We start from the raw sequence: 25,157 nt of genomic DNA, 5'->3' as shown, positions 1-25,157 counted from the left end.
TTAGATTTTCCAGCTACGGCAGCTAGCTCCGTTACAGTAGTGGTGAAGGAGTTGGCTAAGGCGAATGCTTGCAATTGGTTATGGCAAATCAGAGTGGCTCTGGGCAGATCCAATAGTTTTAAACTTCAACAGAGGACCCGCCTTCAAGGAAGTTTTCGTTTGTCAATGGAGAGATCCCAGACCCTCTGTACAAATGAAATGTACATGTCTAGGAAAGGGTTAAGATGACATCAAAATGATAATTCATAGTGCAGGGTTGCCGATGTTGTCGTTGTCCCTGGTGAGTTTTTTTTAATAGTAAATAACAAGATCATGCTAAATCTAACCAGCGGATCATTTCTTGCAAGTGTGTCAAAGTGGTATGTATTAACACCGTAGGCTTGAATAATAACCGAAGGCGTGACGCTAGAGAGAGGATGCAATGGAAGATTTCCTACATAAGCTAGATCTACTACTTCAAATTGAAAACGGAGTAGATATTTTGAGTAAAGACAAGTTACTTAACATCTGTGTTCAATATCGTCAATTAAAAGTAAACACTTTCCAGTTACGAAGCGTTTGTTCGTAGGATTAACGCCAGCTGCAGCAAACACCAGCCCTGGTTTGGCTGTTTGTGACGGTCAGCTATGACAGTCGAGCCTCGATTTTTTACAGATTTCTGTAAAACTTGCTAAAATAAAAACGATCTAGCTAGATTATGTACACTTTAAGCTCATTGTACATACCTTGTTTGGCCAATTTGGTCGATTGTGGAAAAAAAGTCTAACCGTTTTTAGTTATGGAGAGCCATCGCGTTAGCGCGAATATGAGAAATTTAGCTAGAATCCACACCTCAAACAAGTTAACCTAGACGCAAAACTGTACGTCCAATCCAAAAAGTATATTTTCCGAGACCCAAGACTCTGACGAAACCATTGGTATCCTTTATGTATCTGTGCGGTCAGAAATACTAGTGCAACTCTTTTGGCAGTTTCCAAAACGTTACCCAATTCTGCTTTCATGGTGCGTGTCTGTTTGGTTGCCACGGTGATGGCGCAGCTGTGATCGCTAACAAGCTGGGCAGAGAGAATAACAAATTTAGCTGGAATCCACACCTCAATCAAATTAGGATATTTTCCGAGACCCAAGACTCTCCCGAAACCAGACATGTCCTTTATATGTCTGTGCAGTCAGAAATACGACTTTACCGGCAGTTTAAAAATCGTCTTCCTGTCGGCCTTCTCTGACGAATTTTACCCACCTCTCCATTGAAGTTATTGAGAGAATTTGAAAGGCTGCTCTCGCTTCAAGGCTCATGGCTGAAAATCTGTAAATGTGAGGTCTTTAGCAGTTACATTTGGCTGAAAGAGGACACGTTTTCCTACATTTTAAGGTATAACTTGTTTCTGTAAGTTAAACTATATGATTGCAGAGGAATTTGTTTGACAATTTAGTTGAATATCAGAAAAAGAGCAGCCAGCAAAGTGTGCCACTCTCCTAGCTGCTCAATCATAAAAATCAAGGAGCTAAATTTTTCATTCACTTGAACTGTCACGATTCCAAATTGGCTGAATATTTGAAAAAGCTGAATCATTTGGGAATAGCTGAATGTCTTGTGAACATTTTAAAGGTTGAATGGTGTCTCTACCTGAAAATATGCTGAAGTAGTTAAGTTTGAAAGGGGATGAATCTTTTTAATGATTTGAAAGGATTTACCATTACTTTTAATGGGAGAATAATTTACATTTACATTTAGTAATTTGGCAGATGCTCTCATCCAAAGCGACTTACAGTAAGTACAGGGCCATTCCCCCCGAGGCAAGTAGGGTGAAGTGCCTTGCCCAAGGACACAACATCACGTGGCGCGGCGGGGAATCGATCCGGCAACCTTCTGATTACTAGCCCGACTCCCTCACCGCTCAGCCATCTGACTCCCTAATTTGCACAAAAACCCTACTTCTTTAAAAAGTATAAAAGTGAGAAATACCAAAAGTCATAGCCAACATCTCCTGAAGGAGCTGAACGTTTTGATACCAAAATTGTAGGAATCGGTGAAAGTATGCAGGACTAGTTTAAGGCCAAAAAACAGCGGAGGAACTCACAGAATTGTGAGAATGCTGAATTTTAATCCTACAAAGGACATTATTGTTTATGTGCAACACTACCAAAAGCAGATACTACACAAGGATTGTATTTCTAAGAATCTTCATGTGATGTAGAGAACTGTTTTGGAAGCGTGTCAACCCCCTGTGTCTCTCTGGGCCACAGATGATGAGGAGTTGGACGGAGAGGGGGTCATTGACCCCGGTATGGAGTACCTCCCCCCCCCCAGCGCCGCCCTGGCGGTGCGCAAGAAGCTCCGCCCCTCCGCTGCTCACATCAAGCAAGAGGCGGAGAGTGAGGACGAGGAGATCCGTGGCGTCCGAGACGACATCGACGACGACTGCGAGCCCCCGGGCGGCCGGGACGACGGCAGAGGGCGGCCGGGGGGGGCCGGAGACAGGAGGAGGGGCCTGCAGGAGAAAGGGGAGGGGCCCTGTGCGGAGGCTAGCGCCGGCCCCTGCTACGTTCCCCTCAGCCTGTATGAGGAGCGGATCCTTCTGCGGCGCCTGGAGGCGTGTCCTCTGGCCCTCGCCGTCACCCCTCAGGCCAAGAGGCTCCACAGGAAGCTGCTGGTGCGCCAGGCCAAGCGCCAGAGAGGGCTCCCCCTGCTGGATGTGGATCAGGCGCTCAGTGCCACGCTCAGCCTGGTGGGGGGGCTGTATGGGGCCCAGGGGTGCGGGCGACACTCTGCCTCTGGAGGGGGGAGGTTCCGGACCACCAGCCACGACCTCCGAGTCCTCGACCGCTTCCAGGTGCTGCTCTGCTGGAGGCCAGTTTAGATGGCATTTGGGATCAGTGAATGCATGCCTTTCATGACTTTACAAGCATTTTATGAACAGCACATCGTTTACGAAATATGTAAACTATGGATACTTTGTAAAAGTCATTAAAAGAAAAACTTTTCTATATTTTGAGCTGTGTGTTTGATCTCTTTAGACGACCATGTCCAGTAGGAGGGGCTATCACCTGCCCTCGGTGTCGTTCTGGCACAGGCTCATGGGGTCTGACGCTGGCGTGGACCAGGGCATCAAAAGCCCTTACACCTCCCGAATCCTCAAACCCTACATAAGGTACAATAATGTCAGGTGGCTGAGCGGTTAGGGAATCGGGCTAGTAATCTGAAAGTCGCCAGTTCGATTCCCGGCCGTGCCAAATGACGTTGTGTCCTTGGGCAAGGCACTTCACCCTACTTGTCTCTGGGGAATGTCCCTGTACTTACTGTAAGTCGCTCTGGATAAGAGCGTCTGCTAAATGACTGAATGTAAATGTAATGCTGTGCCGATAATACTGTCCAACGAAAAAGCAAGCAAAACTAAAAAGATGAGTCTCATGAGATTTATTTATTTTCAGTGTTACTTCTCTAGCTTACGTTCACAGACACATATGTTCCCTCTGTCATGAGTCATGGCTGCTAACCCACTTCAACATGATTATTCAACACACAACCACAGCTAGACCATAAGAACAAACCTGCTTGCGTTCTGCCGCCTCCAGGAGAGACTACGAGAACAAGCCGCTGAAGCTGCGGCTCCTGGCTGAGATCCGGGCCCACCCCCACAGGACGGAGCCTGGCTGGGCCCCGGAGCCCGAGGCCCCCATCGACTACTGCTACGTCCGGCCCAACCACATCCCCTCCGTCAACTCCATGTGCCACGACAGCTTCTGGCCAGGTAGAGCAGCAGTAGAGCAGGCTGAGTTCCCGACACTAGCCACACCCTCACCGGTGTCACTCCTTCTGGGCCTGTGGACTCCTCTGATAGTCACCCCTCAACTTGAGATGGTTAACTCTTGGGACTCTTTTAACCACTTAAATACAACAGTTTAGAACTTTGCTAAGGATATGTGTCTCTTTCTAATGTTTCACCACTACCATTGAGTTTGTATACTTCTAAGACAATACCACTTGTGTTCTTTGATGCATGTCACCTCATCCACAGTTGAGCCAGTTTGTTTTTATGACTGTTTTGTTAAGTGAGAAGGGTAAACACAACTGGAACAGGGTGTGGGCTCTATAAAAGACTTCTATCCTACTGTGGTTCTGTCAGGAGTGGATCTCTCCGAGTGTCTCCAGTACCCAGACTTCAGTGTGGTGGTGCTGTACAAGAAGGTGGTGATCGGTTTTGGCTTCATGGTGCCAGACGTGAAGTATAACGAGGCGTACATTTCCTTCCTGCTGGTGCACCCCGAGTGGAGGAGGGCTGGGATTGCCACCTTCATGATCTACCATCTAATCCAGGTTTGGAGCTCCACTCTCTATCAACATTACCGTTACACATACACACTGTATATCAAAAACACATCTTGTTGTGAACATGAATAAATAGAATATAAAAAATGTTAGTCTGTGGGAGGTATTTGCTGACGTTATTGGGGGGATATTGTGGGATTGAGATGTCGTTCTGTATCTCGTGTACTTGGTGTATGTTGTGCAGACCTGCATGGGAAAGGATGTCACGCTGCACGTGTCAGCCAGTAACTCGGCCATGCTGCTCTACCAGAAGTTTGGCTTCAAGACGGAGGAATACATCTTGGACTTCTATGACAAGTACTACCCGGTGGACAGTAAGGAATGTCGCCACGCTTTCTTCCTGCGTTTACGTCGTTGACCCAGGAATTGAGAGGTTGCCAGCATCTGGGCGTGACTTGAAGGGATTCCAAGGTCTTTAACGGAAAAAGACATAAGTAATTGGGACGTTTAATACGAGAGCCAGCTGATGTTCTCTTCAACCATATCAGTTTCCGGAATGTATGTTTGTATTTGGTTGTGTGTCTTTGTTGTATATTGTCATGGTAAAGTTGTTGCCCTTGTTGTGTTCAGTGAAATACATGTACAGTACCAGTCAAGTTTGGACACATTTGGGAAAATGTGTCCTAACTTTTGACTGGAACTGTATATTGGTATGTTGTTTACACATATGTAAGCCCCCTGGCTCTAGGTTGCTAAACTAAGAATTTGATTTTGTATCTAAAGGACATGCTTTAATATGGTTTTGTAATACAACTCACACTTATGCACACTTCTGCAGCTCACTTTTTGCATAAAGATAGTCACATTCACACCGACTCCTCTCATTGTCTCATCTTTGGCCCTCAGCTGAGAGTTAGGGTGGAAACAACAAATATATTCATTCACGTTGCTAAAAACACAAATTAACTAAAAAACAGTGATGTCTAACAAACTAAATAATTTCAAGAAAATTGCTGGAAATATTGCTGGAAACTGCATTTAACAACGACAAGCAACCATGAGTAGTGATCTCATCAGAACCTGTCTAGTCCTAGGTTAGTTCTAGGTCTGACCAGCCTGTCCAGCATCCCCTGGCCCATCCTAGCAGCTAGGAGAGACACTAAGGGGCTGCACTCGGTGATGACGGCAAGGTCGTATGCATTCAGACCTCTGTTGTTCTTCTTCATGATGCTGGCGTTGCACCTAAACCCCAGATGAAGAGACGGCTGTTCTCAGTGTACTGATGTAGATATTATAGCAATAATACGATAGAAACATACGAGGAAGTGATGGATGACTCCTTCATGATAGTCAAGTTGTTACTGTTTATGCAAAAAGTCTAAAAACACCATGGCCTGTCTTTATGGTAGAAACAGCAGAAAATGACCTATTGTCTTTTAGAAGGAATACGTGCTACAATTGGCACACAAGGTTTCACTATAAATTTCTCAAAATAAATTAACTTCAATTGAAGGGTGCCAATAATTCTGTAGTTGACTGTATGGTCAAGTATCTCTTACCCCAGTAGTGTCTCAGCACACAGCAACCCTTTGATCCCCATGGAAGCCGCTTCATGGAGAGCTGTGTTGTTTGACCTATGAGAGAGAAGGAGATTTTCTCTTTATCCTGGTTGGTTTTTGTAGAGCCCTCTCGTTTGAGCTGAGAGCGCTCTAGAATGACTAAGAATGGATGGTCTCTGGACCGAAGCCCTTACGGTCCAGACTGCTGGTTGATGTCAGCACCCCTTTGCACCAGGACTGGGATGACGTCAGTGTGCCCGTTCACCACAGCAACAACCAGGGCAGGACGCTCATCGGCCCCCTGGCACACTGGATCCGCCCCCTGGCATGACATTACCATGTTAACAAGGCACCTGGCTGCTTCTCAAAGTTGGCAAATGTGATGTTGAGGAAGGTTTGTTTGCGGAATAAAAATGGCGTCTTGAAAAGGTATCAAGATGTTGAATCAGTGATACTTTACCTCGTCAAGCAGTTGTTGGACTACAGAGATCTGCCCTTTCCCTTCATGGCCCACTTCCTTTAGAAGCTGGCTGTCTTTGGTTGGCTGAGAAAAATAAATATCAACCATTTGCACAGGAATCACATGAATTGGTAATGGAACCCCAGTTATGGACATGACATAAGAATTTGCAAGCCACCAAATATATTTGTACACAAATCCATTAGAAATAAGGAATTATGACTATTTGTCTGTAATTTATTTGTTTCAATTATTAAACATCTGGACTAGCTCCAAGATAGAAGCACTTGAATCCGCATTCACTCATAAACAAGTCAGACACAAATACATTTGTTTTGGAAGAGCCCTTCACAGACAGGGTCACATACCGGTGCCTGCTTTATGACATCTGAGGACAAGCTTTTATATATTTTTTTTGATGTCTTTCCATTGGCTCCAGACTTCTCATTACCTACCATAAATACAACAATAAACACATGCATTTGGTTAAAAATGAACCTATGTAAATACCACAGTTGAGAAATGTATTGTCAAATGTGTTAAATGTGTGCCAAAATCCATTTGATTGTGTGTAGGATCACGGAGTGGCGTGTGAGAGAGTCACTGTGCTTACCCAGGCTGGTCTGGCAGGAGGACAACACAGTCCTGCCCTCTGTCACACTGCTGAGGTTCTGACTTTCTGATAGGGCGATGCTCTTCTCAGGCCCGCCCCCCTGGCATAACTGACCACATGCATTGTGAGAAGAGGATGGAAAATGTGGACTCAAATGTGACGAGAACACAATTACATGTTCTAATCCTCTCCCTACATCATCTGTTAAATAATTTATTTTGATTTTACCTTATTATTGCACTGTAGTATTTTCTTTCATTCACCATACATTCATTAGCTAGCTGCTGTAATTGAGATGTAATTGTTGCACTGTACAGCAATTGCCAAAGTATTGGCAGTGACCAATTTAGTCTTTTGCAAAGTTTGCTGGTTCAGTATTTGTAGATTATTTTTGTAAATTTCAATGTCATACTGGAGAAAAATCTGAAACATTTCACATTTAAATAGGCTGTGTATAGCAATCAATCTGCTCTTAAAATCCAGTTAGAATGATTGAGTTATTTTACCTGACTCTTCCTATGTGCTGATCATGTGATTTTGTGAAATTATGTTAGCTGGTCATTTTATGCCAGGGCCCAATAACTGTGAAATTAGCTTTTTCTGATGAAGTTCTTTTTTATGTCTGATGTAGCTGTATTTCTTTTTCTTTATTTATTATTATTTAAATGCATGTGATCACTCACACAATAATTGAGTAACAATGACAATCAACGCTACAACAACTGAAGCAGAAAACTTGCACATACACAAAATGTATGTCACCTGCCAATACTTTTGGCCATGACTGTAATCAAGTCATTGAGATGTTATTGATGAATTATAATATTTTTTGTTGAACCGTGCATGATGGCCGAGACGTGGTTACTTTACTATGTGGCCAGTAACTTGACTCTGATCACTGTAGAATGATGCACTTCTGATCCTTGATCTTCTACTGTACTTATCTTATCTGACTTATCTATATGCACTATTTGTACTTTACTTTGGATAAAATCATATGCTAAATGAATGCAATATAAAATGTAAGGACATCTAGTGTAAAAGAGTGGAGAAACATAACAACCAACCTTGTTTTTTTCATGTTCAGCTGAGACAAAGTTTATCCTCAGACTGACTTCATAATTGTCTTCCTCTATCACAGCTGAAACCATCTATAGGAAAGTAAACAAACTATTCAAATTCTTATACTGACAGTTCCTTCCCAAATGTTCCTTGTGAGGTACAGAGGTACTTGTAAGTGTACAACCAGGTGAGGTAATAATAATATCGCTTTACAACCTACTTTGGTAAGCTGACTGCAGACAAGATTACAGTTTAACAAGACTGTGGTTATACACTAATGTAATAGGTCAACATTTCCATCTTATAATCAGTATACATAGTCTATACATAACCCTGCAGTCCCATTATTTGAGTATATACACTGACATCTGAAAGGGACCCCTTCAGTAGTGGAGGCCTCATGGTGCCCTGATCTTACCCGGCCCATTCGAGGTTCCCCAACGAGAGCTCTGAACTCTGTGTTGTTCTGGGTGTAGCTTCGCAGATGTGCACACACATGGTCCAACTGTTTCCTCCAGTAGCCTGCGACCGAGAGAGACCAAGAGAGAAAGGGAAAAAGAGGTTCAGAGATTAGACTGGTAATCCTCAAACACAGCGAAGCACATTTACTCAGATTCATCCAAATCCCACCAAATCCAAGATGAGACTATCCCAAATTTATGATTTCAATATTTAAAAAGCTTATCAACATCTGCCACTCATTAAGTTCACATGCAAATAAAGACCAGAAGAGGCGTTAAGTTTTCTCTCTTTATCTCATTGTTCTCCTCTGATACTGCGAGAAGAGTAGAGAGCAGAGGAACCAGGGAACTTGTTTGTGCCCACGGCTCTGTACCTCTCCCTGGACTTATAGCAGTGAGCAGCGGCCTTCTGTCCCTCATCTGGTCCTGTCTGCTGAACTCTAGCGACGCCTGCTGGCCCTTCCTGTGGAGCTCCGTGCTGGACGGGTAGAAGAGGCCTGTCGTCTGGGTGTGCTGCTCCACGCGGCCTGGCGCCGGGGCCAATACGGGAGATCCAGAGGGAGGCACGGGCTGCCATGTGGTAGCGTCTGAGCGGTGGGTGGACGGCTGTAGACGTTGCATGACAGTGACGGAGAAAGTCGGAAGAGGGAGCAGAAGAGACCGTCTTTACAGTTGGAAACAAACACGTTCAGCGTGGATTTCCTCCGGCTCTACAGCCTCATACCTGTTCTTGCTTGACAGCGCCCCCGGTGGAATAGGCCATGTTGGCGTGGGATTCACCCCTGGAAGGTCCCTCCATAAACACCCCGCAAAAGCCACAGAAGCTGGCATAGGGGTGGCTGCTGGCCCCGCATCGGGAGCAAATCAGACAGCTGGCTCCATGGCCGGGCTGGGAAGAGATAGGTTCAAACAAAGAGTAGATCTGGATAAAACATAAGGAGCGACGGAAACAAGTTATAGTATAGATAGTAATTGCCAGAGATGGATGTACGTAGGTTGCATTGTCTGATGGGGTGATGGATAGATAAAAAGGATGGTGGGTTTGGAATTCATGGGCGGAGGAATAGATTTCAAATCATCTTTGACCGAGCATGCTATGGGAATTATTTTTAAAAGTGTATGTAAGGTATGTCAAAAATAGAAGGAATGTTAGTGTGTGCGGTTATCTGTTTTTTTTGTAGCCACTACCTAAACTTTCGTTGCAATTCCAGCTTTTTTAAACTCCAGATTGCTATTCATCAGTGGTGCAGTGTACATGATTAAAGCAAGACCTCTCTTACCTTGGCGCCGCACCAATCGCAGAAACGTGCGTCATAGTGGTTGACCCGACTGCACTTACAACAAGACACCATCTTGTTTTCTCCTGAGGGAAGAGGTGGAGCACTCTGACCACTCAGAACAGCCTAGTAAGGAAATACAAAGCATTCAAGCTAATTGTGATACGTTCTTGTGTGTTTATTGGCTAAATGCATAAGAAACAAATACTGTGGGAAACAAGCAATATCCAGAAGAAAGTTTGACACAAGTAGTCATATGAAAAAACTAAAACTACATTTTCAGTATACAGAATGAGGCTAACAGAGATGGAGTCTCTCTCCATCGTCTCTCTCTATCTTCTATAATCTTACAGTAGCGGGCTGTGGTAGCCTGGTCTCACAGATGACACAGAAGGAGATATGTGCTGGGTTTCCAGTTCCACAAGACTGACAAATCAGCTTGTCCTAAACCACAACAACAAGACATTATCATGTGCATTATCACATATTGTACGACTCATATATCAATCTAGATAAGAGTGTTGTGAAATGTGCTCAAGTGGCTGTTGTTCACTTTTTATACAGTTTTACACCTAAATTGAACATGGATAGAATAACATTTGTAACCTTTTCAATAATATAGCACAAAAGGTCCTATTTAGATGCTCCACAAGACAATCCACACCATAATATTACAGTGATGGACAGATTCATTAAGTTCAATATTGAGAAAGTAAAAAACCCTGATGGCTCTCTCAATAACATTTGTTTACACAGTGCTGCCCTGCAAAAGCTAACTGCAGTAACTACGCAAACAGTGAAACTGAGAAAAATTACTTCAAAGTTCTCTGACTATCCAGCCAGATGTGTTGTAGGTAGATTAGTGGTAGTGCACTGATTGAACATATATTAATGAAGTAATATTTATTCATTAAAAACACAGCAAACAAAAGCGAGCTCGAAATATGGACCAGTATAATTATTTGTAGAACACAGTAAGTGCAATCCAATGTAAGGGCAAACAGATACAGATACTGCGGTTTGCTTTGGTTTGAATAGCATCTGATGTATGGGGAAACAGGTACAGAGCGCCGTAACTACTCTTACTGCAGGTTGCCTCGGTTCTGAGTGTGATTTTGTAGTTTCTGCGATTCTTTATACCCCTTTTCTCGAAAACAAAGCAAGATTGAACTCTGAAACTTTGTCACAAAATAAAACAGACATTGAGAAGTTCAATTTAAATGATAAGTCATTTTTGAAAAAAGTTACAGCGGTTAGCCTTTGCACGGCAGAGTGACTCAAAAAGGTTTTCAGAAAGGTTCACAAAATTCTGAGTATGTTGTGTGGCATGTTGCTGTGTATGTGTGGCATGTTGTGGCAGTGGGTGTCAGATGGCTGAGTGGTTAGGGAATCGGGCTATTAATCAGAAGGTTGCCGTTTTGATTCCCGGCTGTGCAAAATGCCGTTGTTTGGGCAAGGCACTTGACCCTACTTGTCTCGGGGGGAATGTCCTTGTACGTTGCTCTGGATAAAAGGGTCTACTAAATGTAAATGTAATGTTGCTGTGTGTGTAAGAGTGTGTTTTCGCCAGCTTCCTTTGTGCTTACCTGCAGTCGTAGGCTTGCTTGAGGCTGCAGTTGTGGGCCAATAGGGGCTTCACATACCACACATAACACAGTGTTCATGGGCACTATGGTTTTACAGTGAATGCACAAACCCAACTAAAAAAAACATGAATCAGAATCAGCTTTATTTGCCAAGTAAGTTTGCACAAACAAGGAATTTACTATGGCAGGAAGGTGCATACGGTAAACATATAAGAATTGTAAATATAAAATGTAGAAAATGTACAACAGTATCTAAATAATTTCTAACCAATACTAGGGATGGGGATCGTTAATTTTTATCGATATCGATACCATTTTCGAGACTGCTTAAAGGGGCAATTGACTGCAAAACCGATTTTACCTTGTCATTCGGTGACAATTCGGTGGGTAAACTGAACATACTGTGAATATCAAAGTCCATTGACACCTCTTTCCTATTCAAATCTCAAAAAGAAAAAATGTGGCTGTAAAACGCTAGCTTTTCAACAAAGCTACCGGTCCTACGTAGGACCGGTGATCGCCCTCTTATTGGCTCTGGTCTGTATCTTTGTCCCGCCCCAGAATTTACATCCAGACCAGCCCGAGGTAGCGTCTGTCTCCGATACTAGTTTAGCTGCGCGCTGCTCTGTGTAGGCTACTTATAAGGAATTACAAAGAAGAACGTTTTGAATTATAACAAGGATATTGAAAATGGACCACGGTCGTAAATGCTGTGTTCCAGGCTGTACAGGGAAGGCTAACACTCACAGTCTTCCCAAGGAGCCAAACATTCAACAGGCATGGCTGCTGTTGTCTATGAGAAGGTCCCGGCGAAGTTCGACACTCAATCATTCATTTGCTCTGAACATTTCACCCAAGACAGTTTTGACAACCTTGGACAATTTCAAGCAGGATTTGCTAGGAAGCTGAACCTGGAAAGAGGTGCTGTTCCGACCGTATGCTCATTGCAACCGCAAGCTATAAGGACAGTATGATGTTGTGCTAACAGTTATTAGCAATGCTAACGTTTCCTGTATATAGCATACCAGGTAGAATGCTAAATACGTTTCTACACACATCAAATGACTCTCGCTAGACTAGCTGTAGTCGGCATTAGAAGGGAAGCTTCCGAAAAATAGCCAGAAAATGAACAGCAGTCTGGCTTATTGCTAACGCCTGTCTAGATAATCTATTTGATAGAACTGGAGAAAGGCAGGTTCTAGATACAGGATACGTTAGCATTGCTAGTAACTGTTACTAGTAACACCTAGACTGTAGGCATGTAAACAAGTTTAGCTTGCTAACGCAAGAGCATAGGTAGAATGTGTGATCATTTAGCCTAGTTTATTGGCAATGGGGCTAACGTTGATTCATGTTCCTGACTGTGTTTCATTCAAATAAATAACCTGTGTAATGAAAATCTACAATTCACGATGCATGTTTGTCCAGATCTTTGTCATGTTATTTTACAGCAAGATATCTACAGCTAGCCTAGCTAGCTAACTGAAGCCGAGTAGAATCACGATATGGTTTGGTTGCTAAGCTGTAGCCAACGTTCTACCCACCTAAGTCAATCCAGTTTGCTTCAACAACAGTGGAAACAAGTAATGTTATAATTTCAAATGATATATAGTCAATCTGTTGAAAACAATGTTGTGTAGACACAATAGATTTATTTGCGCGTTTTTATTTCAAGTCTCCAACTTCGGTGTTTTAGCGAGTGCTGCTGTTGGCCGTGTTGCGTTTTTGCTCCCAGCTTCACTCGTTGATAACCAACCAATCAGCGCACAGCTTATCTAAATATTAATGAGCATACCATAAAAGGAGAAAAGCTAGTGTTTTTTCCCGGGAACATTTCAGAGGATCTGTCAGAGGGCATAGAACAGCACCCGGGCCATTTTCAACCCAACCAATGTTACATACCCTATTCGGAGACCTTAAGGAACAGTGTGAAATACCCAAAAAACCCAGTCAATTGCCCCTTTAACAATCCGAGTCTTTATCGATACCACTATTGATACTTTATTTCGGTGAGCTTGAGCTAACCACCATCTAAATGAATGAATTTGGCAAATGTTAAATATAGCAGCACCCACACAACCCACGCCACACTTTTTATAAACAAGATTACTGAACAACATTTATAAGAATAACTGAAGTGAAACAGATGTCAAATAGAACAAGGGGAACGTGTTGCTCTCAGGAGGAGGCTGGATAAAAGGAGCACATATTGGTACAATTGATCCTGGCTCTGGCTAAATCTACAATTGTCCACTACAGATGTACTATCCACAACCTGGATGAGTAGTATAATGACTGTGATTGGTTTGACAAAAAGTGACATTGACAAGCCGTCATTGTTCAAGACTTTATGAAAAGTTCAACACGTTTCAACAAAAGGCACCTAAATGACCAGCTAACCAAACCCAAACCTTCCTTATCTCATTCCTATTTCGTTCTGTCTCTGTTTTTGTTTAACAAGATGCTTAAGCAGCCCACAGAGACTCCCGGTGCTCCCGGTGACTATGTTTTGAATGATCAGCAGCGGGGCGGGGGGGGGCCAGTCTTTACTCACACACTGACTGTGCTCAAAAAAAAAATCTGGTTCGCGCACGCATAAAATTTTAGGGGCATATGCGAGTGAAATAGTTGCAGAGCCCTGGCTCTTATTATTGAGGCTTATTATTGTCAACGATGGATACTTGCTACAAAGTTGGGGTGCGCTGACTGCGCTCACCATGCATACCTTGGGTGGAGGAGGAGGATTGTCCTGCAACGGCAGCTGGAGTTGGCACCGTTGCTTCTCGAAGACGAATGCATTTTACGTTAACTGATGCACAACGTTGAGGTGCTTATTCATTGCAGTAGTATTCCCCCCCCCCCAACAAGAAATGATCTTCAAACATATATTACACATCGCTTCAATGGAACGCCGAGTTAGTCAAAATTAAATAAATAAATAGGTAAATAAATAGATAAATACATACATAAATAAATATGGCTATGAAATAAATTTAAAAAAAAAGAAATGGCAATAAATATATAAATATAGCATTATATAATTATATAGCTGAATCCATTTATCGACATCAATCAATAAATACATTTATTTATTTCAAAATGACGTTTTTGTAAAGACAACATTTATTTATTTAATGGGACTTTTATTTCCAAATGCCACATTTATTTATTTTTTGAAACTTTTACACACCACATTTATTTCCACATATATTTCCACACCACATTTATTTCTGTGCTGTATTTATTTGCGATCTCACATGCAAACGAGAGGGGTGTGGTTATCTTCAGACCAACGCAGCTGCACACAAGATTGAAGGCAGATATAGGGACACCTAGATTCCGTAGATGATGGAAGACATTAGTCATGTCAGAGATCGCATGCTGGCCTTATAGATCAAATTGATCAGCATGGCTTGTCAGGATGTATTATTTTGGCACACATTGTAGATTTTGTAGAGGTACTTGGGCGGATAAGTGCTCTACACAGAACATAGATATTGAAGTCTTAAATACCACCTAGGAAGATGTTGTGGTGGCAGTGATTGTTAACTTTGCAGACGAGTTACACGTCACACGAGCTAAAGCAACGTTTACAAAGCTAACTTCAGCGCTACGTTGCAGCTATCAAAACCAAGTCCCCACACGTAGGCTAGTAGGTCACCGCCATCACTCCCATTGGGAACCAATGATAAAAAGGCAGAGACAACACAGACATTGTGGGCAAAGCTTGTCTACATTGTATGCTTTTCGGCGGTGCAATGCCACTGTCTCCCCCCAAACAGGTAGCTCTACAGCTATCCCCTTAGCACAGGTGCTGGACGCCCGCGGTGTTATCGCCCTGGTTTTTCAGACTACCTGGTTCCCGTAAGCATGCGAGCTGTGCGTTCACCCAACAGCAGCAGCTGCCGTTATCCTCTATCACCAGATTTGTCACAAATTCACAAATTAATTCAACGTTATTGGAGAATTTCTAGTTGCATCTCATATTTGCTCTTGTAGGCTAAGAAAATAAAACTGTTGCAAGCTGGCATGAAGTGGGTTTCGATCGACTAGAGCAAAACACATGATTGTTGGTCCGTTGTAGCTATTCAGGCACATGGATGAAAGGAGCTTGTAGTCACACATTTATTGACATTATGCAACATTTTGTATGGCCTGGGTTCATCAAAAACAGCTGGTTATCGTGGGCCTATTTGGGGTCGTTTTGAGGCAATAGCCAAATGTCCCACGATACCACAGCCCCTTATGAAACTACATCTTACAAATGAGCCTACTTAAATCGTCACAGTGAACCCAGACAATAGGTTACGATCAAAATACACTAAACCCTAAAGGAAGATTGTTGTTGTAGCTTTCGACACTTGCCGTCTTGCACACAAACACGGTGCTCGATAAATCTCAAACCATTTAAGACTTATCACTTATCCGCCCAAGGAAGGCCATAATCATAATATATATTGGGGGGACACATCCCCCCCAATATTCAAATCTGGTCAAAATGTCCCCGCCAATAAATTGTTATAAAAATATAAATGCGCTACGCTACGACAGGCAACCACGCACACAGTCCGAAATTATCATTAAAAAAAAAATTGCCCCCCCCAATGTTGACTCCATGGCTATGGCCTTGCGCCCAAGTACCTCTACAAAATCTACAATGTGAGCCAAAATATAACATCCTGACAAGCCATGCGGATCAATTTGATCTATAAGGCCAGCATGCGATCTCTGACACGACTAATGTCTTCCATCATCTACCGAATCTAGGTGTCCCTATATCTGCCTTCGATCTTGTGTGCAGCTGCCTTGGTCTGAAGATAAATCAAATCAAATCAAATGTATTTGTATAGCCCTTTTTACACGCAAGCATGTCACAGAGGGTTTCACATAGGCCCATAGAACTGCCCCTCAACCAACCTAAACCCTCAAAGGGGGTCTGAAGATAACCACGCCCCTCTCGTTTGCATGTGAGATCGGAAATAAATACAGCAAATAAATAAATGTGGTGTGGAAATAAATGTGGTGTGGAAATATATGTGGAAATAAATGTGGTGTGGAAAAGTCAAAAAAATTTAAATATGTGGCATTAGAAAATAAAAGTCCCATGAAATAAATATATGTTGTCTTCACAAAAAAGTTATTTTGAAATAAATACATTTATTTATTTATAAATAGGTAAATGGATTTAGCTATATAAGTATATAATGCTATATTTATATATTTATTGCCATCTTTTTTTAATTTCAGAATTTATTTCATAGCCATATTTATTTATGTATGTATTTATCTATTTATTTACCTATTTATTTATTTATTTAATTTTGACTGACTCGGCGTTCCATACGCTTCGTCCTTAACTTTGGCTTTAATAAAATGCAGCCAAGCCTTTGACCGCTTAGTACGTTCAGCCATCGTAGCTAGCAACACAATTAGAAATAAAGCGAAGTAGGGCGTGAGCCAATTAAATTCTTCTTCTTTTAGTTTAAAGGAGTTTGGCAGGCCATTCAATTGAATTTAGTAATTTTATTAGACAATCAATGTATGTTTGTGCACCAGTGATTTGATTTAAATGACATGACTTATCCCTCGAGACAAGTTACATTATATTAGCCTACCTAGTCTCGATAGCGGTATCGATAAGCTTGGAACTTATTGATCTTCGGGTTTTGAGAAATTTGGAACCGTGTCCTTGAAGAACCGGGTATCGATCCCCATCCATAACCAATACTATATCATGTATTTTTTAAGATATAAAGAAGAAGAGTGCAAAGTGATTGGTGAATTGTGCAATGTGCAATAAAGTGACAGATGGACTTTATAACAGTGTTAGTGACAGTTGGGAGCAGGGCCGGCCCAAGGCATTAGCGAACTAAGCGGCTGCTTAGGGCCCCCGTGGCTACCAGAGGGCCCCCAAGAGCACATTAAATTACAGTTTAGTGTTATTTATTTATTTATTTTATTAAAAGGCAGTCAGAGGGGCCCCCAAATCACTTCTGCTTAAGGCCCCATACAGGCTTGGGCCGGCCCGGGTTGGGAGTTCTGTGCCTTGTTGATTAGGCCAGCTGCAGATGAAAGAAACTGTTCTTGTGGCGTGAGGTTTTGGAACAGTGTGTGTCAAGGGTGAACAACACATTATTAGTTCAGTCACGACACTAGCATAGACTTCACCATTTATAGGCATGGAAATAGGTTTGACTTTGGCAGAGTGGATGTATCTAGGGAAAGCACTCCTTGCCTCTAAGCATTGGCGAGCAACATACCATTTGACAGTGGCAAGCCTGGGCTCCTTAGCTACAGTAACGTAACCCATTTGAACTAAACTAATAGTTTGGAGCCAAACTATGGAAATGGACAACATGTGTGGAAACGTGTATTCATAAACAGTGTAAATCAGCGGCGTAACAAGGACTTGGCGGGCCCGAGTGCAGATCTCACCAACGGGCCCCTTACCGACCTATCGTCAGGCGAAATTATTGAGTTTTCAGTTTAGCGATGCGCAAGGAAATTTAGGCTACTCATGATGTACAATTAAGGGTAACGACTGCTCCTTCTATGTGAAGATAGATGACTGTTTTCAAAAGTGAACGGCTCTGACTCGCGAGTCTCTGGCTCTAGATCAGGGGTCACCAACCTTTTTGAACCTGAGGGCTACTTCATGGGTACTGAGTCATACGAAGGGCACCCAGTTTGATACACTCTTCTGAAATAAAAAATGTGCTCAGTTTGCCTTTAGTTATGTATTGTTATTAATGATATTCATCTATGTGAAGACACTGATCATGTTAATGATTTCTCACAATAATTATCAACAATGACTTAAAGCAATGACTCAGCAATTGATTACATTTGCTTACAGGATCACTATAACATTTCATAGGAAAAATCTTGCCAGTGACAAACCCTTTTGACAAATCTTAACTATGTAGCACCTTGTTTGAAAAATAAATCAATTATGTAATGTTTAAGAAAAATCAATTTACATATTTTCAAATAAATCGAATCACATTTTGACTAATGACCAAGTCTGCTGCATTTTTACAAAATAATCTTTTACATTTCATGAATACTCTTTTGAATGGAACACAATTTTTCCTATTTTAAATTCACAACATTTCATAGGAAAAATCTCAAATGTTCACTAGCCAGTGACAAACTCTTTTAATAAATCATTAACTATGTATTGCACCTTGTATGAAAAAGTAATCAATTATGTAATGTTTAAGAAAAAATCAATCAATTATGTAATGTTTAAGAAAAATCAACTTACATATTTTCAAATAAATCTAATCACATTTTGAACTAATGACCAAGTGTGCTGCATTTTTACAAAATGATATCTGTTACATTTCATGAACACTATTACATTGAACACAATGTATCCTATTTTTGATTCAGCTTTGCAACTGACACTTTGTTAGTGGGAAGACTGGCATTGCATGGTGTTCACCAGTGTGCTGTAGTCTGGTGTGTAACTTGACACTGCAACTCTGAGTGAGTCGTGCAGATGTGCATCAGTGAGGCGGGTTCTGTGTTTGTTCTTGATGAAGTTCATGTCAGAAAATGCTGATTCACAGAGATAGGTTGAACCAAACAGGCTGGCAACCTTCATAGCTGCTGTGCTTACACCACTGTACTTTTCTGTGTCAACAAGGCTCCAAAAGTTTGGTGCAGCTTGGTGAGCTTTGAGGTGCAGGTCATTCTGCAATGTTACAATTTCAATCTCCACCTGTCCAGCATCCAAGTTGAACGTTGCACTTAGTTGCTCAGCAATGTCAGTTATGTCCTTGTTCATGAAAGGATTGGAGATGAATGAAACACATGGCTCAAGCTGATCAAGGTCACAAAACCTATCCTCAAACTCTTGTCCAAGTCTGTTTATGACTTGACAGTACTTTTCTGCATTTTTGTCCAATGCCTGAGATGCAGAAGCATTGTCTTTCAGCACCGACTGCACAGAGGGAAAGTGCAGCATTTTTCTTCTCTGTAAATGCACAGAGAAAATGTTCATCTTGGCTTTAAATGCATTTAAAGCACTTATCATGTCAACAACAGTCTTACCTTTGCCTTGCAGCTCGCAGTTCAAGTGGTTTAGTTTCCCAGTAATGTCCGTTAGAAATGCGAGGTCAAGTGTCCACTCTGTGCCCTCTAGCAGCGAGACATCTTCCCCTTTGGACTGCATGAACTCCTTGATTTCACCCAAAAGTGACAAAAAACAAAGCAAAACTCGTCCTCTGCTCAGCCATCGGATTTCTGTGTGTAGCAGCAGGTCGCCATATTCTGCTGACATCTCCTGCAATAGCACCTTGAAGATCCTGTGCTGTTTCGCTTTGGAGCGGATGCTGTTGATGATTTTCACAACGGGAGTCATCACGTGCTCAAAGCCGATCACTTTTGCACATAACGCCTGCTGGTGAATGATGCAGTGGTAATGCAGAAGTTTTGGGAAGTCTGGGTCACCTTTACAGTGCGCGATGAAACCTGCATGTCGGCCGATCATAGCAGGAGCCCCGTCTGTAGTCACCGCTACTAGCTTTTCCAGTGGCACCTTTTTCTGTACGAAAAACTCCTTCACCGCGTTGTAAACCGCGTTCTTTCACACTTGTAAAAAAGAATTCTTCCTCCCATTTACTGTGAAAATTATAGGTTCTCTTCCTTTTTTCTGCCATGATTTTGGGGTAAGAATGTGCATTCAGCTCATGGATTCAGCTCCCCATCATCGCTGTTCCCGCTAAACGCTCAGCCCCGCGAACACTGAATCTTCCTTTGTCATGCGCACTCATCTTTGAACTAGAATAGGTCAGAAATCGACTGAATTATCAAAACTTCCATGAATTGTACAAATATTTTTTTATTTTTTATTTTAAAGATCTTGTCATATTCATATAGCCTACATATAAATGCAAGTGTGATTTTTTTTAGACGCAGCTCACTGGAGAGTTGTGCTATTTTTAGAACAGGCCTGCGGGCGCCTCAAATGGTCCTTGCGGGCGCACTGGTGCCCGCGGGCACTGTGTTGGTGACCCCTGCTCTAGATAATGCTTGCTACAACACGGAATGAGCATAATGGAACAGTCAGTCATGAGCCGACATATCTGCGACGTTTGAAATAGAGCACAGAGATGAGAAGAAAATCTGATCATTTACCAACGCTTATCCGACGTTATGAATGACGTTTCGATCTGTCATGTGTGCTATCTGGGTACTATTAAAAAACAAACTGTCACTTCGATGGTGAATATTTGATTTTATGTTCGTTAGATATGCTAGTTTACATTTAGTCTATCTAGCTTTAGCTATTTTCCGACTACATCCTGAACATAGTTTACTATATCTAACCTGGCCGCTGCCTGGTAGCCTAGGCCTATATGTGCATTTTTATGACGTTTAATAGCCATGTCAACTGCATACACCAGACAGTAAACGTTATGTAATTATTAGCCTACCCTGGTGGCTGAGTTTCACACTCATTGCTGTTGCCGGGCTGGGGGTCAGACGTAGCGTCCTCTTCAACACGCTTCGCCACAATCCAAATGAGGATAGTTTTGACAGCTTTGCCACCCTTACATCTTGCTCTTTTCGTTCCTGCCGCTTTCTGGAGCCACTTTTATGTTAAAGGGCATGGCATGGGGTAGCCTAATTCGCTTAAAAACGCTAATGCAACACAACTGTAGTATCCCAACAACAACTGTCTGTGGTATTCCAACAACTGGATGGGAACAATCGTGTGTGGGTGGGCGGGAATCTTTGACAACAATATTACCCAGACATCCTTGCTATTTTTCGAGGGCAATATTACTTAATAAAAACGACATTTGTTTAATTCAGCAAAAGGCAAATGAGGAAAAATTAATTATTTGCTGTTGTTAACACTGACTGTTTTTAAATGTTTATTGGGCAGGTGATAGCTCATAATTCTGAATAACTGACACCATAATTGAGAAATGTTTGCGAATTGATAAGACTGGATCATATGTAAACATCAATTTGCGGTATCACAGCGGTGCAAGGGGCCCGGTCAGATTGCCTTAAGTTGCCCGGTTAGGTTGTCTCACTTTTACGGTGAGATCGAGGACGGGCCCCCTTTCGCCACGGGCCCTAGTGCAGCTGCACTCCTTGCACTCCCTATAGTTACGCCACTGGTGTAAATGGTAATAGTCCACGATGTGAGCAGCGTACCTGTCCACCCTCTGTGGGCGACAGCCTCTTCCCCGGCACCAGTGGTACAGCAGTACCACACTGCAAACAGAAGCGGGCAAACGGGTCTGACGGACGAAGGCTCAAGCACTTGGTGCACCTGCACAGACAGGAGACCAGAGAGATCAATGATGGTCCGTCTTCAAGACATTTCATTCCTTTCTCCAAAAATATCTCTATATCTCAAGTCCTAACTAAACAAATTGACCATATGACACCTAACCTGACCATGATTCAAATCAATCTCTTTTTTAGAATGCGTACCTGAAGAAATCTGTCTCTCTTTGAATCCTGGATATTTGTGTGTTGGTCAGGTTATTGAAGATGCTTTCTTCCAAGCTTGCATTCTATAAAGAATGATCAATGATTAATCTAAATAAACTGGACATCCATTTAAAATAACATAAATAGTGGGATTGTTTTTTAAATCATTCTGGTCTCTACAAAAATCTGATATTTTTTGGTTCCCAAAATCAAGAAGATAACAGCATCTCATGTAGACCTACTCTCCTCTGGATCTATCAGGGTGGAGTCTCGGTGTTCAAAGACAGAGAAACATTAGCTGTTTGTCAGTCTTATGGCTGAATCACTGCACTAGCTCTCATTTAACCAGTGAGGACTTCACCCCTACTAACACTTGTACCAGCACCGCTGTTTGCTCCTCTGCTGTCTCTAACATAATTTTCCTCTCCACTCCTTACCTCTATTACCCTTTGATTTAACAGTGGCCAGACTGGCGGGGATAGGAATTCAAGAATTTAGTGTACAACAGGGTAAAATAAGGCATACCAATGTGTGAGGTGACGTAGGCTCAGGCTCAGATGTGAGGCCCAGACGACTACTGAGGAAGCAAGGAGCTTTGGGGGCTCTTTTACTGTTACCTTCCTTCATCCTCGGTCCTAAAAACAAAATAAAAAACACTTTTAGTATAGATTTAGACAGTAACAGTCAAATGACATTTCGAAACTGTCAACAACACATTTTGGGTTTTGTGACTTGTGGTTTAAGTGGCAAATTTGTCCAAATTCAAATTCAAAGTCCAATATGTAGTCTGAGTTACTTCATACAGTGATTTTTTTGTACATCCTGTATGGCTCTTCATTTATTTAGGTCCTATTGTACACACTTTATAGTTACATAGTAATTTCATCTTTTCAATGCATCGGATTCTGTTTCTGAGTTAGTTGTATTACAGTTATGATATGATGCCATAATGTCATCCACACACCCTGTGGCCTCAGTGAAGACTCTCCTGAAGCATGTTCCGCCCTTGTAGTCCAAGCGATGCTGCCATTAGTTTCCTTTGAGAACCCACACATTGGACAAGTAACAAAAGCATAGACTCCACTTTCTTGGTTTGAATGTTTCACCTCAAACGATATCTACAAGAGGTATAATTATGATTATGCAAGGGCGTAACCATAACGCATTCTTTGGAGGGGTCGTGTCCCCACAATATTGAGAAAATACCAATCTGTTCCCCCCAATATACAGCAGAAAATATGTTAAATATATGTTCTCCTTTTGTGAACCCTGTCAATGGATCGGTCTGTTGTTATGTGTTATTTATTTTCGATTTATTTCTGTTTGTTAAGAAAAACATAAGTGTGAATCCCCCCTCCTAATTGTACACTTGTGTGATATTGTTTGAATCCACCTTGCGTTGTTCTGCGTTGTCATGGTTACTTAACACTTTTTCATCAGTCAGTTAAGAGCAAAAAAAGTAACGTTAGGTAACTTGTCAGTGAGGAGGTAGAGTAGTGGAGGATTTGAGGTTACCTAAAAAGCGGAGAAAACTGGACCAGCAGCCAAGCATACGCATTTTTTTCCAGACAGTAAGTAACTTCATTCCGAGCTAAATGTGTAAGCAAAAGGGCAGTCACTGTCTCTGAGAAATTACACCCTTGCTTTAGATGTAAATTGAAATGGTAAATGTAGTCCTCGAAACTATGTTCTAATGTGCACATTTTCATATATAATTATAGACCTGTAGGCAATGCACTTAACAACCCCAAAAAATTAAGGGGAAGGGTATTCATTTGGACCTCTCCAATGTATAATTATGATACGCCCTTGTGATTATGATAGATTAAAAGGGGAACTTTCAACAGAAGTGTTAGGCAAATATACCTGTTTGATCCCTAGTTCATGGTCCTTCAAGACATGTTCCTCTTTGTCGTCCGTGGATAGTGCATCGCTTGGAGGCACATATTCCACCAGGAAGAGCTTGGTAACAACCACACTCTCCCTGCCATCTCTAGAGACAATTGACCATCAGATCATTTCAGTTCTGAAAATTGTCCCTTGTGCACAGTATACTTCGGATTGAGAGTCAAACCCATTTACAGAAACTGGGGTTACTGGTTAGCTGGTGGGGAAGTGAGTGAATGAAGACATGGGTGGAGAGAGAGAAACAGCCCAAGAAAGACAGACACAGATAGAAAGACGGATAGGAAAAGCGAAAAAGAGCAGGGGACACTAAGTAGGCCTACATAATCTGCCATGTTTTGTTATAAATTTTAGACAACTTTTAGACAACTTCAGTTATTACTTATATATTATGGAATATTTGCAATAATCATTCTGAAGCATTCCCACCTGGTGACAGCCACTGCTTTGACAGACACTTTGCCGTCAGGTAAGCATATTGGTTTACTGTACTTTAGAGTGCTGCTCTCCCCAAATCCAGGTCTCTTGACAACCTCAGGTTTACTTCCATCCAGAGTGTAGTAGATGGTGACATCCAGTGTGTCTGGACCCAATTTTTTTATTTTTTATTAGGGTTATTTTTTTAGGACACACTGATGGGGCACACTAATCAACATTGCTGTTAATGTAGCTTACTTAAATTATCCATGGCAAGTTAACCCTATACACAATATTTAATGCTATAGACAATATGGCTTGTTTCAATACTTAAAATTCTATAACTCGGTTAAAATGTACACGTGAAACGTGTGAAAGTTAAAAACTATAAGTGTGTTTTATTTATACATTTTTAAGAAGAAGAAAATTTTTAAAAAGCATGACAAATTTCTAACCTGATTTGATCTCAACAACAGTTGTGGTATCGATCTCGTGCTTTGCTTTCCCAGGTTGAGGAATGCGAATGGGTATGATGTGAGGCACCACGATGGAACCAGCAGTCATGTTTCTGGATGCTAGACAAGAAATTTAAACGTCTAAAATTATGACATTTAAGTGATTAGCTTAGTAGCTTATGCCCAAAATAGGCCTACACAATGCTCAACTGGGCAATCTTTATGGTTTGTTTGATATTTGCATTTTTATGTTTAAAAAGAAACGACACCCATGGAAATTTGATCACAAATACTACAAATACCAATTTGAACTGTTAATTCATTAGATTACGGATTACTTTTCCCCTATTAACATTTATAAAAAGAAAACTTACAAGCAGTAGCTAACCATAAAAAAAAACAATTAAACCTGTTGGCTACGTCTGGTAAGCATTTGGGGAGGGCAAGTCTTTAATTGAACAATTCGTAGGAATACAATCAGCATAATTTAAGTAATAAACATTATTATTATGAAATAGTTTCGATGTAAGCTCTCACCTTGCTGCCACGTCTATGAAAAGAGAATGTTTAGGGTCATTATGTTGTAGCCTACTGATGTTGGCAATGTATCTAGCGACGCTGCACTGTGCATTCA

The 25,157-nt window shown here is 41.8% G+C and overlaps 2 protein-coding genes across 2 annotated transcripts in view; one reads left to right on the top strand and one right to left on the bottom strand.

The window, feature by feature from the left end:
• kat14 (lysine acetyltransferase 14) overlaps positions 1-5,144 on the top strand; it is a 16,045-nt gene extending 10,901 nt beyond the window's left edge. The window contains exons 6-10 of the mRNA XM_047051093.1: positions 2,248-2,834; positions 3,019-3,152; positions 3,577-3,752; positions 4,128-4,318; positions 4,515-5,144. Of these exons, the coding sequence (XP_046907049.1) occupies positions 2,248-2,834; positions 3,019-3,152; positions 3,577-3,752; positions 4,128-4,318; positions 4,515-4,688 (1,262 nt within the window). The 3' untranslated portion in view covers positions 4,689-5,144. The remainder of the gene's footprint in view (positions 1-2,247; positions 2,835-3,018; positions 3,153-3,576; positions 3,753-4,127; positions 4,319-4,514) is intronic.
• Positions 5,125-25,157, bottom strand: dzank1 (double zinc ribbon and ankyrin repeat domains 1). Its single transcript, XM_047051094.1, has 21 exons — positions 25,061-25,157; positions 24,524-24,643; positions 24,081-24,234; positions 23,613-23,739; positions 22,711-22,783; positions 22,272-22,381; positions 21,747-21,829; positions 21,465-21,582; positions 11,289-11,402; positions 10,054-10,146; positions 9,706-9,828; positions 9,150-9,347; positions 8,800-9,031; positions 8,383-8,486; positions 7,970-8,053; positions 6,903-7,011; positions 6,658-6,740; positions 6,290-6,373; positions 6,024-6,151; positions 5,830-5,904; positions 5,125-5,512 (listed from the first exon to the last, which is right to left on the bottom strand). Exons 2-21 carry the CDS (start codon positions 24,630-24,632, stop codon positions 5,344-5,346), a joined length of 2,370 nt encoding a protein of 789 aa, XP_046907050.1. The 5' UTR covers positions 24,633-24,643; positions 25,061-25,157; the 3' UTR covers positions 5,125-5,343.

This window comes from Hypomesus transpacificus, unplaced genomic scaffold (genome assembly GCF_021917145.1).
Source record: "Hypomesus transpacificus isolate Combined female unplaced genomic scaffold, fHypTra1 scaffold_138, whole genome shotgun sequence".
NCBI lineage: Eukaryota > Metazoa > Chordata > Actinopteri > Osmeriformes > Osmeridae > Hypomesus > Hypomesus transpacificus.
This window is presented reverse-complemented; position numbering and strand designations above follow the sequence as displayed.